This window comes from Pristiophorus japonicus, chromosome 23, assembly GCF_044704955.1.
Source record: "Pristiophorus japonicus isolate sPriJap1 chromosome 23, sPriJap1.hap1, whole genome shotgun sequence".
NCBI classification, from domain to species: Eukaryota; Metazoa; Chordata; class Chondrichthyes; family Pristiophoridae; genus Pristiophorus; species Pristiophorus japonicus.
The window spans coordinates 12,677,770-12,692,996 of NC_091999.1; the positions used below are offsets into that span (position 1 = coordinate 12,677,770).

At 49.6% G+C, this 15,227-nt stretch overlaps 1 protein-coding gene across 1 annotated transcript in view; it reads left to right on the plus strand.

The window, feature by feature from the left end:
* The window catches only part of LOC139235398 (zinc finger protein 850-like), a 182,766-nt gene that overhangs the window by 135,067 nt on the left and 32,472 nt on the right, over positions 1-15,227 (plus strand). The window contains exon 5 of the mRNA XM_070866532.1: positions 3,412-3,563. Coding sequence (XP_070722633.1) covers positions 3,412-3,563 — 152 coding nt within the window. The remainder of the gene's footprint in view (positions 1-3,411; positions 3,564-15,227) is intronic.

A 15,227-nucleotide genomic window follows, 5' to 3' on the forward strand; every position in this document is an offset into this window, starting at 1 on the left:
TAAACTCCTGTGACTATAAGCCTAGTCGATCCAGTCTTTCTTCACATGTCAGTCCTGCCATCCCAGGAATCAGTCTGGTGAACCTTCGCTGCACTCCCTTAAATAGCAAGAATGTCCTTCCTCAGATTAGGAGACCAAAACTGTACACAATATTCAAGGTGTGGCCTCACCAAGGCCCTGTACAACTGCAGTAAGACCTCCCTGTTCCTATACTCAAATCCTCTTGCTATGAAGGCCAACATGCCATTTGCCTTCTTCACTGCCTGCTGTACCTGCATGCCAACTTTCAATGACTGATGGAGGTACCATGACACCCAGGTCTCGTTGCACCTCCCTTTTTCCTAATCTGTCACCATTCAGATAACATTCTGCCTTCCTGTTTTTGCCACCAAAGTGGATAACCTCACATTTATCCACATTATTACTGCATCTGCTATGCATTTGTCCACTCACCTAACCTGTCCAAGTCACCCTGCGGCCTCTTAGCATCCTCCTCACAGCTCACACCGCCACCCAGCTTAGTGTCATCTGCAAACTTGGAGATATTACACTCAATTCCTTTGTCTAAATCATTGATGTATATTGTAAATAGCTGGGGTCCCAGCACTGAACCTTGCAGTACCCCACTAGTCACTGCCTGCCATTCTGAAAAGGACCCGTTTATTCCTACTCTTTGCTTCCTGTCTGCCAACTGGTTGTTCTCCTTAGAGCAGAGAGGGTGGTGGAGACAGATTCACTAGTAACTTTCAAAATAGAATTGGATAAATTCTTGACGAGGAAAGGGCAGGGGAGTGGGACTAATTGGAGAGTTCTTTCAAAGGGCCAAACATTGTGAGCCGAATGGCCTCCTTCGGCGCTGTATCATGCTCCGTGCAGAATGTGCAGCATAAGCACCCCATTCGGAGGAGTAGTGTGAAATATTAGATGAGATAAAAATAGTGAGAGAGGAAATATTAAGGGGTTTAGCATCTTTGAAAGTGGATAAATCCCCAGGCCCGGATGAAATGTATCCCAGACTGTTAAGAGAAGCAAGGAAGAAAATAGCAGAGGCTCTGACCATCATTTTCCAATCCTCTCTGGCTTAAGGCATGGTGCCAGAGGACTGCTAAAGTTGCACCGTTGCTTAAGAAGGGAGAAAGGGATAGACTGAGTAATTACAGGCCAGTCAGCCTAACCTCAGTGGTGGGAAAATTACTGGAAAAAGTCTCTGAGGGACCGTATTAGTCATCATCTAGAAAGGCACGGATTAATTCAGGACAGTCAGCATGGATTTGTTATGGGAAGGTCGTGTCTGACTATCTTGATTGAATATTTTGAGGAGGTAACAAGGAGGGTCGATGAGGGTAGTGCATATGATGTGGTGTATATGGATTTTAGCAAAGCTTTCGATAAGGTCCCACATGGCAGACTGGTCAGTAAAGTAAAAGCCCATGGGATCCAGGGCAAAGGCAAAACTGGCTCAGAGGCAGGAAGTAAAATGTAATTGTCGATGGGTGTTTTTGTGACTGGAAGGCTGTTTCCAGTGGGGTTCCGCAGGGCTCAGTACTCGGTTCCTTGCTTTTTGTGATATATATCAATAATTTAGACTTCAATGTAGGGGTTATGATTAAAAAGTTTGCAGATGATACAAAAATTGGCCGTATGGTTGAAAACTGAAGAAGAGAGCTGCAGACTGCAGGGAGATATCAATGGACGGGTCAGGTGGGCAGAACAGTGGCAAGTGGAATTCAATCCAGAGAAGTGTGAGGTAATGCATTTGGGGAGGGCTAACAAGGCAAGGGGATACACAATAAATGGTAGGACACTGAGAAGTGTAGAGGAACAAAGGGACCTTGGAGTGCATATCCACAAATCCTTGAAGGTAGCAGGCCAGGTAGGTAAGGTGCGTAAAAAGACATACGGAATACTTGCCTTTATCAGTCAAGGCATAGAATACAAGAGCAGGGAGGTTAAACTCGAACTGTATAAAACACTGGTTCGGCCACAGCTAGAGTACTGCATGCAGTTCTGGTCCACACATTACAGGAAAGATGTGATTACACTGGAGAGAGTACAGAGGAGACTTATGAGGATGTTGCCGGGAATGGAGAATTTTAGCGATGACGAAAGATTGGATAGGTTGGGCTTGTTTTCTTTGGAACAGAGGAGGTTGAGGGGAGACCTGATTGAGGTGTATAACATTATGAGGGGCCTGGATAGAGTGGATAGGAAGGACTTATTCCCCTTAGCAGAGGGGTCAACAACCAGGGGGGCATAGCTTTAAAGTAATTGGGGGGAGGTTTAGAGGAGATTTGAGGGGAAATGTCTTCACCCAGAGGGTGTTGGGGGTCTGGAACTCACTGTCTGAAAGGGTGGTAGAGGCAGAAACCCTCACCACATTTAAAAAGTACAATTGAAGTGCCGTTACCGACAGGAGTACAGGCCAAGAGCTGGAAAGTGGGATTAGGCTGGGTAGCTCTTTTTCGGCCGGCGTGGACACGATGGGCCGAATGGCCTCCTTCTGTGCCGTAAATTTCTATAATTCATCTCAACTGCTCCATGCTAATGTTTATGCTCCACACAAGCCACCTCCCACCATATTTTATCTCACCTTATCAGCATTTCCTTCTATTCCTTTCTCTCTCGTGCTTATCTAGTTTCCCTTTAAATGCATCTATGGTATTGACCACAGGCACTCCCTGTGATGGCAAGTTCCACATTCTCACCGCTCTCTCAGCAAAGCTGTTTCTCCAGAATTTCTCGGGCGGGGTGAAGTAAGGCCATAAAACCTTTGGGGCTGCAGATTTTCAGGAAGTCGAATGCATTCGGTCATTCGTCGAGCTTGGATATGTAAAGAACAGGCAATAAATTTAAAGTCTTAAAGCCAAGAAACGAATTGTAACGGAGTGATTTTGGTATCGAGCAATTTTTGCCCAAGAGACAAATTGCAAGCACCTTACCCATGTGCATTTACTTTGACATGTATGCATATAGATTTCTTTCAGATATCCTAGCCTATATATCAGCCAAGCCAGACTGGCCGCCTTCCGTGCTGTAACCAGTCAATGGGGCCGAAATTCAACAACTCAACACCCGCTGTCGCTGACATTGCAGAACTGACCAGTGCCACTTTCGAGGTGGCCCGGAGCGGGCGGGAGGGAGGGGAGAGCCGCCGGGAAGCGCCCGCTGACGTCAGTTGAGTGGCACAACTGACCTCCCGCCCGCCGAGCTCCCATATTCCTGTGGGCGGGCAGTCGTCGGCAGAACGGGGGTAGACTGCTGGCTGGAGGCTGGTCTATCGCCGACGGCGAGTATGAAAAAAAGGTTAGTGAACATTTTTTTTTAAATGTCCACAGCGCTTTACTTGCATGGGGTCCCCTGAAGGTCTTCCGACAGTTTTTTTTATTTCTTATTGCTGATTTTTTTTTTCAGGCCTTCGACCCTCCGTCGGCCCGACTCCATCCTCGGCGGCACTTGGGCGGCAAGCTTGCTGCTGCCCAGATTGGCACCGTACATCGCCCATTCGCCGCCCGCCGACCTTCGAGGGACCTCGGCCATGAATATCCCGCCCAAAGTACCGTCCGGTACCTCGGCGGCCATCGGCGGCACTTTGGGCGGGCAGAGGCCTTGATGAAAATCGGCCCCTATGATTCTAAGGGGTCGGAATTGGGTCCCGCCGTTTTTGATTTTACCGCCAGGCCTTCGGTGCAGGCTCCAACTGCCAAATTCAGTTTTGACGCAATAAATAAAGAAAAAAAATTTAGCTTGCTCTCTGGCCGATTCTGCCCCAGTTCCGCGGTTTACTCACTACTATTTCCAGGCTGTACAGCCGCCTATCGGGAAGGCCGACGTTCAAACTAAGTATCACGACAGAGACGCCAAAGAGGCGTTGCGCGCGTACTGACGTCATGATTTGCGTACGTCAAATGTGAGTTAAACACTTTGGGGGCAAAAACACGAAGGCAGAATATTATCTGAATGGCGGCAGGTTAGAAAAGGGGGAGGTGCAACGAGACCTGGGTGTCATGGTACATCAGTCATTGAAAGTTGGCATGCAGGTACAGCAGGTGGTGAAGAAGGCAAATGGTATGTTGGCCTTCATAGCGAGAGGATTTGAGTATGGGAGCAGGGAGGTCTTACTGCAGTTGTACAAGGTCTTGATGAGGCCTCACCTGGAATACTGTGTTCAGTTTTGGTCTCCGAATCTGAGGAAGGACGCTCTTGCTATTGAGGGAGTGCAGCGAAGGTTCACCAGACTGATACCCGGGATGGCGGGACTGGCATATGAGGAGAGACTGGATCAACTGGGCCTTTATACACTGGAGTTCAGAAGGATGAGAGGGGATCTCATAGAAACTTACAAGATTCTGACGGGACTGGACAGGTTTAGATGCGGGAAGAATGTTCCCGATGATGGGGAAGTCCAGAACCAGGGGACACAGTCTTAGGATAAGGGGTAGGCCATTTAGGACTGAGATGAGGAGAAACTTCTTCACTCAGAGAGTTGTTAACCTGTGGAATTCTCTACTGCAGAGAGTTGTTGAGGCCAGTTCATTGGATATATTCAAGAGGGAGTTAGATGTGGCCCTTACAGCTAAAGGGATCAAGGTGTATGGAGAGAAAGCAGGAAAGGGGTACTGAGATGAATGATCAGCCATGATCATATTGAATGGTGGTGCAGGCTCAAAGGGCCGAATGGCCTATTCCTGCACCTATTTTCTATGTTTCTATGTTTCTATGTAACATTTAAAAAATGACCACCGAATTTCACGTTAGGCGTGAACCGCACCCAGCACCACTCCCAACCGCCCAACTCCCAGTTAACACTCAACACCAGCGCTATCTGCTGGCGTTAGCAACCCAATCTCGGCCCCGAAAATTCTATCAGCTCTATGCGAAACAGGGTGGAGAATACATAACGGCTACGGGCAGTGAAGTAATACTGAAGGAGAAACAGAAAATGCTGGAAATGCTCAGCAGGTTAAAGAAAGCAAAGAAAGACTCGGGGCTGGATTTTCGGCGTTGTTCATTTCGGGGCGGTAATGGCAGAAGGGCGGTAAAGTTTGCGCCCGGGAACAGTTTGCGCCTCAGTCAGCAAAATTGGGCAGCCGGGCCGAGTGTGGGGCGGAGCGCTAAGGAAGGCGTTGCACACCTCTCTCAGGGTGCTCGGCCGGCTGAGCAAGGGAAAATCCCGAGCTAAACAGCCGGCACGGGAGAGGCCTGGGGAGGGAAAAAAAAACTCCACCAAAACCTTCCCAATAAGTAACACACACCACCACAACATAAAACGCAAAAAAAAAACCTCACTTACCTGAGGTGGGCATGACTTAGCTCACTGCAGCCGCTACAGCTTGGACTGCCCACTTTCCCAGGCGGTCCTAGCACGGAGCGCTACAGAGTGCTACGGATGGGGCAGCAGCCATTACGTGGCGCCCAGCTTGGGGCGCTAACTTTTGCGGTAGTGTCGGGCGCTGTGCGAGGTATTCCGACGCGAACGTCCGGTTTAGCGCTCCAGGAAGGAAATGGAGCATTAAAACAAGCCGGCACTTCCCTTGGAGCGCTAAAGCCGGCAAGAGGGGCGGTAGCTGCCCAGTGTCGAGAGCAGCGCTGCCGGGCACGGAGACTCCTTCCTGCCCTTAAAGACAAGGACCATCGCTGCGGGCTCTGCTTGGAAAGGAGATCCCTCAACACCGACGGTAGCCGTGATCCGCCACGATCAGCCCCGAGCGCTCTACCGGGGTGCAAGGCTGATCGATGATGGGCAAAATAAACACCGACAAATTGTGAAGTCCGGGATTCAGAAACTTCCGTCATTGACGCGACCATCGGTCCCCTTTAAACAGCGCTCCCCAAGCGCCCATCCTCCCCAACAACGCCCCTGTACAGCTGTAGGTGTTGCTGCCCGCCGATGCTGCAGGGAGCGGAACCGAAGTTTGGGTCCAGGGTGGTACCGGGGCGATGTGCAGTGGGATGACCTAGGGTTTACCACCGCCGCAAACCTCCACAGGAATATCACGGGCGTCGGTATTTTTGCCGCGCCCGGTCGCAAAGCCGGTAGCGCCTCGTTATTCAACCCCCGAGGCACTAACGAGAAGCGCAAAGGAGGTGAATTTCTAGGCCAATGACCTCTGACCCACTTGCCAGAGTTTCTCCCTACTTACTCTATGAAAACCCCTCATAATTTTGTGTACAGGTTGAACCTCCCTTATCCGTAACTCCCTTATCCAGAACTCCCTTATCCAGAACTCCATTATCCGGAACTCCATTATCCAGAAACCCCCCTCATCTGGAACCATTCCTGGACACCGGGGGGCGCATGCGCAGAACTCCAACACGAACAAATTGAAGTGCTTCCTCGCTGCCAACTCCCGCAATCGCTGGCCTAACCCCGCGATCCACCAACCACCCCATGATCTCTCTGCCGCAATCCCAGCCCCAAGCTAGCCAGCCCCGATATCCCCTTGCTCAGTACCAATAGCATCCAATTTAATGTGACCACCCCTCGTCCGGAAAAATCCCTTATCCGTTACAAGGCCAGTTCCCGAGGGTTCCGGATAAAGGAGTTTCAACCTGTACCTCTATTAGGTCTCCCCTTAACCTTCTCTACTCTAAAGAGAACAACCCCAGCTTCTCCAATCTCGCCACATAACTGAAGTCCCTTATCACTGATATGATCCTGGTAAACCTTCTCTGTACCCTCTCCAAGATCTTCCTAAAGTGTAGTGGCCAGAATTGTACACAATATCAATGATTTGGAAAGGTTTTGCATGAATTCCTTGATTTTTGTATTCATCGCCCCTATTTACAAAGCCAAGTGTCCCATATGGTTTTTTAACAGCCTTCTCAACTTGCCCTGTCACCTTCAAAGATTTGTGAATATGCACCCCCAGGTCCCTCTGCTCTTGCACCTTCCTCAAAATAGTACCATTTAGATTATAAAAACAGAAAATGCTGGAAATCTCAGCCGGTCAGGCAACAGTTCAGTTTTGGTCTCCTAATCTGAAGAAGGACGTTCTTGCTATTGAGGGAGTGCAGCGAAGGTTCACCAGACTGATTCCCGAGATAGCGGGACTAACATATGAGGAGAGACTGGATCAACTGGGCCTTTATACACTGGAGTTTAGAAGGATGAGAGGGGATCTCATAGAAACTGATAAAATTCTGACGGGACTGGACAGGTTAGATGCGGGAAGAATGTTCCCGATGTTGGGGAAGTCCAGAACCGGGGACACAGTCTTAGGATAAGGGGTAGGCCATTTAGGACTGAGATGAGGAGAAACTTCTTCACTCAGAGAGTTGTTAACCTGTGGAATTCCCTGCCGCAGAGAGTTGTTGAGGCCGGTTCAAATTAGATATATTCAAGAGGGAGTTAGATATGGCCCTTACAGCTAAAGGGATCAAGGGGTATGGAGAGAAAGCAGGAAAGGGGTACTGAGGGAATGATCAGCCATGATCTTATTGAATGGTGGTGCAGGCTCGAAGGGCCGAATGGCCTACTCCTGCACCTATTTTCTATGTTTCTATGTTTCTAACATCTGTGGAGAGAAACAGAGTTAACATTTCAGGTCTGTGACCCTTCGTCAGAACTGGCAAAAGTTGGAAATGTAACAAATTCTTAAGGAAGTGCAGGGGCAGTGAAAGGGGGGAGGGGAGAAAAGAACCAAAGGGAAGGTCTGTGATAGGGGAAAGGCAGGCGAGATTTGAGACACAAAAGGGATGATGGGCCAAATTGGGATGGTAATTGGTATACTCATAATAATTGGTCAGACTGAGTACTGTGTGTAATGAGCAAGTGTGACCTTAGCTCCTTTATTGTTCTTCCAGAGTGTAGGTACCTCGTGGGTGGTCTGCTTATATACTGTACTCCCAAGGGATGCTGGGATCCCTTGGGACTCCAACAGGTAGGCCCTCTGGTGGTCAGGTGTGACGCAGGTTACAAGGGGTTAAATACATAACATCACTCCCCCATGAAGTCAACAATACACTTATTTACAAGGTGAGACGACCTGGGGCTCTGCGCTCCTTTGTTGATCATCTCGGTACAAATGCTGGTGTGGTTGGGTTGGTCAGTTCTTCATTGGGCTGTTGGGCAGCCGGCCGTGCCGGACTGCTGGCGATGATGAGTTCTGTTTCGTGGTCAACTGTGATGTCAGTTGCCACTGGTTTGTGTGCTGGACGGTTAAAGTTAGTGGTGTCCTCTTCAGGTTGTACGTAGCTGTTGGTGAACTGCAGTTTAATTTGGTCCAAGTGTTTTCTGTGCGTTTGTCCATTGGTCAGTTTGACCTGAAATACCCTACTCCCCTGTTTGGCTGTGACCGTGCCAGTGAGCTATTTGGGACCATGTCCATAATTGAGCACAAACACAGGATCATTGATCTCAATATCGCGTGACAAGTCATGGTACACACTTTGTTGATACCGTTTGTCCTCCACGTGATCATGTAGATCAGGGTAGACCAGAGAGAACCTTGTTTTAATTGCCCTTTTCTTGAGCAGCTCGGCTGGGGGAATCCCAGTGAGTGAGGGGAGTCTGGTGTGGTAGCTGAGCAGTACTCGGGACAACCGCGTCTGCAGGGAGCCTTCCGACACGAGTTTCAAGCTTTGCTTGATGGTCTGAACTGCCCGTTCTACCTGGCCGTTGGATGCGGGCTTGAACGGCGCAGATGTGACATGTTTGATCCTGTTGTGGGTCATGAATTCTTTGAATTCGGCACTGGTGAAGCACGGCCCATTGTCGCTGACTAGGACATCAGGCAGGCCGTGCGTGGCAAACATAGCTCGTAGACTTTCAATGGTGGCCGTGGATGTGCTTACAGACATTATTGCACATTCAATCCACTTTGAGTAAGCGTACACGACAACCAAAAACATTTTGCCTAGGAATGGGCCCGCATAGTCTACATGGATCCTTGACCATGGTTTAGATGGCCAGGACCACAAACTTAGCAGTGCCTCTCTGGGTGCATTGTTCAACTGAGAGCAAGTGTTGCACTGGCACACACATGACTCTAAATCTGAGTCGATGCCGGGCCACCACACGTAGGATCTGGCTATGGCTTTCATCATTACGATGCCTGGGTGGGTGTTGTGCAGTTCGCAAATAAATGTGTCTCTGCCTTTCTTGTGCAAGACCACGTGATTGCCCCACAAAAGACAGTCCGCCTGCAGGGACAGCTCATCTTTGCGTCTGTGGAATGGCTTAATCGCTTCCTGCATCTCCACTGGGACACTGGACCAGCTCACATGGAGGACACAGTTTTTTACCAGGGACAGTAAAGGATCCTGGCTGGTCCAGATCCTCATCTGGTGGGCTGTAACGGGGGATTTCTTGTTCTCAAATGCCTCCATGACCATGAGCAAGTCCGCTGGCTGTGCCGTTTCCACCCCGGTGATGGGCAATGATAGCCGACTGAGAGCATCTGTGCAGTTCTCTGTGCCCGGTCTGTGGCGGATTACATAGTTGTATGCCGACAGTGTGAGCGCCCATCTTTGGATAAGGGCAGAGGCATTGGTATTAATCCCTTTGCTCTCCGAGTATAGCGATATGAGCGGCTTGTGGTCAGTTTCAAGCTCGAACTTGAGGCCAAATAAGTACTGGTGCATTTTTTTTACCCCGTAAACGCATGCCGGAGCCTCTTTTTCAACCATGCTGTGGGCCCTTTTGACCTTGAACAAATTCCTGGATGCATACACAACTGGTTGCAAAATCCCCGAATCATTAGTCTGTTGTAACACACACCCGACCCTGTATGACGACGCAACGCAAGCTAACACTAATTGTTTACATGGGTTATATAGAACAAGCAGTTTGTTAGAACACAGTAAATTTCTGGCTTTCTTAAAGGCAGCCCCTTGTGAATTCCCCCATACCCAGTCGTCTCCCTTACGTCGGGGTTCTAGCAGGGTGCTTAACCCAGGTAGGAAATTACCGAAGTAGTTAAGGAGTCCCAGGAACGACCGCAGCTCCGTCACGTTCTGTGATCACGGCGTGTTCTTGATGGCCTCCGTCTTGGCGTCGGTGGGTCTGATGTCATCTGCTGCGATTCTCCTTCCCAAGAACTCGACCTCCGGCGTCCGGAAAACATACTTCGAGCGTTTCAACCTGAGCCCCACGCAATCCAACTGACTAAGAACCTCCTCCAGATTCTTCAAGTGCGCCATGGTGTCCCGACCTGTAACCAATATGTCGTCCTGAAAGACCACTGTGCAAGGAACCGACTTTAGCAGGCTCTCCATGATCCGCTGGAAGATCGCTATGGCCGACCGAATCCCAAATGGACACTGGTTGTAAATAAACAGACTTTTGTGCATGTTGATGCAGGTGAGGCCTTCCGAAGACTCCTCCAGCTCCTGTGTCATGTAGGCCGAGGTCAGGTCCAACTTGGTGAACGTCTTCCCTCCAGCCAGGGTCGCGAATAGGTCGTCTATCTTAGGTAGTGGGTATTAGTCCTGCAGCGAAAAACAGTTATTCGTTACTTTATAATCCCTGCAAATTCTAACCATACCGTCTTCCTTGAGTACCGGACTGGCCCAGTCGTTGAATTCCACCAGCGTGATGATGCTTTCACGTTACAGCCTGTCCAGCTCGATTTCCACTTTTTCACGCATCATGTACAGTACCGCCCGAGCCTTGTGGTGAATGGGTCGCTTACCGGGAACCAAACGGGTCTGCACTTTCGTCCCCGAGAAGCTTCCAGTGCCTGGCTCAAATAACAAAGGGAATTTGCTTAGAACCTGGGTACATGCGGTGTCATCGACTGACGAGAGCGCTCGGATGTCGTCCCAGTTCCAGCGGATTTTCCCCAGCCAGCTTCTGCCAAACAATGTGGGGCCATCCCCTGATACAATCCACAGCGGGAGTTCGTGTACTGCTCATCATAGGAGACTTTGACTTCTGCACTGCCAATTACAGGGATTAGTTCCTTTGTATAAGTCCTTAGTTTGGTGTGAATGGGGCTGAGCTTGGGCCTGTGTGCCTTCTTCCCCCACAGCCTGTCAAAGGCCGTTTTACTCATTATGGACTGACTTGTCCCCGTGCCCAACTCCATTGACACTGGAATACCGTTCAGTTCAACTTTCAACATTATTGGTGGGCATTTCGTCGTGAACGTGTGTACCCTGTACACCTCTGCCTCCACCATACGAGTCTCCAATTCCATCTGATCCACTGTGGACCGGTCTTCCTCTGCAACGTGATGGTTTGCAGGGTTTGCAGCTCGCATGCTCATTCGTTGGCGATGTTCCATTGTTCTGCAGCCATTGCACGCATAGTGCTTGAAGTGGCATTGATGGGGCCTAATATGTCCTTACTATACAGTACAAATGCACACGAGGCCCATACAAGAGAGAAGGTCACTCTGTGACCAGTCCTTTATTAGCCAGCACTGAAGTGGAGAAGGTGGGTGGAGTTTCCCCTTTTATACCTGAAAGTCCAGGTTAGGAGTGTCTCCCACAAGTTCACCACCTAGTAGTCAGTGTTCTCACAGTGTACAACTTAGATCAGTTTATACATGGATTACAATGACAGTTGAATACATGACATCACCTCCCCCCCAAAATCTTATTGGGATCACAGGTTGAGTCTCTCTGGTGGTTTACGCTCCCTTGTAGAGTGCCTGAGTTGGGGCTCCGGTTGTTGGGCGCTGGCCTGAGTGTCTGCTGTTTGTGGTGCCTCAGGCCTGTCCGGACTGCCCACAGTGACTGGGCTCTCCTCCACTTGGTTCCGGTGTTCAGTCACCGGTGGTGGAGTAAACTCTACATCGTGTTCTTCCTCTGCTTCTTCTATGGGATTGCTGAACCTCCTTTTTGTTTGATCAACGTGTTTGCAGTAGATTTGTCCATTGGTGAGTTTAACACCAGAATCCTATTCCCCTCTTTGGCAATCACAGTGCCTGCAAGCCATTTAGGCCCTGAAGCGTAGCTGAGGACAAAGACAGGGTCATTGACATCAATACATTGCGCCCTCGCATTCCCGTCATGCCTGCTCTCAACAATTTCTTTCATGGTGGGGTGTACAAGGGATAACCTGGTTTTGAGCGTCCTTTTCATTAGCAGCTCTGCGGGTGGAACCCCTGTGAGTGAGTGTGGTCGGGATCTATTGGCCAACAGGAGGCGTGATAAGCGGCTTTGTAGGGAACCCCCTTGGATTCTGAGCATCCCCTGTTTGATTATCTGCACTGCTCGTTCCGCCTGGCCGTTTAAGGCCGGCTTGAACGGTGCCATTCTGACTTGGTTGATTCCATTTCTTGCCATGAAGTCCTGGAATTCAATGCTTGTAAAGCATGGGCCATTGTCGCTGACCAAGCCGTCCGGTGGACCATGGGCGACGAACATTGCCCATAGACTTTCTACCATGGCAGAGGATGTGCTTGAATTGAGAATGTCACACTCAATCCATTTGGAGTAGGCGTCTATTACAACCAAAAAATTTTTTCCCATGAAAGGACCTGCGTAGTCCACACGGATGCGTGACCATGGCTTGACGGGCCAGGACCAGGGGCTAAAGGGGGGCTTCCCCGGGCGCATTGCCCAGCTGGGCACACGTGTTGCACCTGCGAACACAAAGTTCCAGGTCTGCATCTATCCCTGGCCACCAAACGTGTGACCTGGCAATTGCCTTCATCATGACAATGCCGGGAGGCTCATTGTGGAGTTCTCGGATGAATGCCTCTCTGCCCATCTGGGGCATGACTACTCGGTTTCCCCATAGTATGCAATCGGCCTGGATCGAGACTTCATCCTTACGCTTGTGAAATGGTTTAAATTCCTCAGGGCATGCCCTGTACATGGCTGCCCAGTTCCCATTCAGGACACATTTCTTGACTAAAGATAGTAGTGGGTCTCTATTTGTCCAGACTTTGATCTGACGGGCTGTCACGGGTGAGCCTTCGCTTTCGACAGCTTCAACAGCCATGACCATCTCAGCATCATGCTCAGCTGCCCCCTCAGTGGTGGCTAGTGGGAGCCATGCTGAGTGCATCAGCGCAGTTTTCAGTGCCCGGTCTGTGCCGAATTGTGTAGTCATAGGCGGCTAATGTGAGTGCCCACCTCTGTATACGGGCCGACTCATTTGCATTTATGGCCTTGTTGTCAGCCAAAAGGGACGTTAGGGGTTTGTGATCTGTCTCCAGCTCAAATTTCCTGCCAAACAGGTACTGGTGAATTTTTTTTACTGCATATACACATGTTAGCGCTTCTTTTTCTACCATCTCGTAGCCCCTTTCTGTCTGGGACAGACTTCTGGAGGCATAAACTACCGGCTGTAACTGACCCTTGGCATTGACATGCTGCAACACACACCCGACCCCATAGGACGCATCGCACGTTAAAACAAGTTTCTTATATGGGTCATATAGCGTTAACATGTTTCCAACATAAGCCGTTGTTGGAAACAAAAGGTCCATTACCAGTCGATCGTCTCTGACTGTCTCTGTAACTGTCCTTAAACGCACCATTGACAGGTGTTGATGGCCCCATTACTGGCCGCATTGTCCATTGCAATGACATAAATTGCCGTTCAGCTAGCCATTGTCTCTGTTGAATTCCCCCTTTGGGTTCACCTACATGCTCGGGCATGTCCGATTGCCCCTATTTGCCTGGAGAACTGTGTGCTGCATTAACAATGTTGACTCCCTGGTCATTTGCTGCATTTAAACCAAGATTTTTGTCAAACATCATTCTGGTCTCTTCCTCCCCTGAGATAAATGTCTGGGCCATCAAAGCCGCCGTTTCCAGGGTCAAGTCTTTGGTCTCAATCAGTTTCAATCATGCCCGATGCCCTCAATAAAAAAGTCTCGCAGCATCTCCGCTCTGCATGCATCTGGGAACTTACATAGACTCGCCAGTCGCCGGAGATCTGCCACGAAGTCTGGAACGCTTTGCCCTTCTCGCCGCCGGTGCGTGTAAAACCGGTGTCTTGTCATGTGCATGCTGCTCGCCGGTTTAAAGTGTTCCCCGATCAACTTACTGAGCTCTTCAAAAGTCTTGTCCGCCGGCTTCTCTGGCGCTAGAAGGTCCTTCATCAGGGAGTACGTCCTGGATCCACAAACCGTCAGGAGATGAGCCCTGTGTTTGTCGGCCGAATCCTGTCCCAACCATTCCTTAGTGACGAAACTTTGCTGTAGTCTCTCAATAAAGTCGTCCCAATCATCACCAACACAGTACCTCTCGTCTGTGCTGCTAGTGGCCATGCTCGCGTGGTTTAAATCTGAGTTTCTCGTCGCCAATAATATGTCCTTACTATACAGTATAAATGTACACGAGGCCCATACTAGAGAGAAGGTCAATCTGTGACCAGTAACCTTTATTAGCCAGCACTGAAGTGGAGAAGATGGGTGGAGCTTCCCCTTTTATACCTGAAAGTCCAGGTTAAGAGTGTCTCCCACAAGTTCACCACCTAGTGGTCAGTGTTCTCACGGTGTACAACTTAGGTCAGTTTATACATCGATTATAATGACAGGGCCGATGATCACCCCTGCAGCGCCAACAGGCTGTTAACTGCCTCGCATTAACAGATGATGGCGGACTCTGGGTCAACTGAGGTCGGGCCACAGCAGCCGGCGTGTACGTTCTACCCTGTACATTTCTGCTCAAAACTGACATTACATTATGCACTGTACTGGCCAAAACTTCTTTGTTCTGCGAAATCTGCTTGGTGTTGTCGCTGGTGCCTGGGCTATCGTTATGGCTTTACTCAGATTCGGAGTTTCTACAGTCAACAGTTTGAGAAGGATTGTCTCATGTCCGATGCCCAGTACAAAAAAGTCTCTGAGCATTTGTTCCAGGAATCCCTCAAACTCACAATGTCCTGCGAGGTGCCTTTGTTTGGCGACATAGTTCGACACTTCCTGGCCCTCCGATCGTTGGTACATGTAGAACTGATATCTTGCCATCAAAACACTTTCCTTAGGATCTAGGTGCTCCCGGACCAGCGTACACAGTTCTTCGTAGGATTTCTCTGTTGGTTTAGCTGGGGCCAGGAGATTCTTCATGAGGCCATAGGTTGTTGCCCCACAGACAGTTAGGAGGATCGCCCTTCGTTTGGTGGTGTTCTCATCCCCTTCCAGCTCAATGGCTTTGAAGTATTGGTCAAGTCTCTCCAAGAAGCCCTCCCAATCATCCCCCTCTGAGAACTTCTCCAGGATGCTGACTGTTCTTTGTATTTTCGTGCAGTTGTTCGTTACCTCGTCGCCAATTGTTATACTCATAATAAATGGTCAGACCGAGTACTGTGTATAATGAGCAAGTGT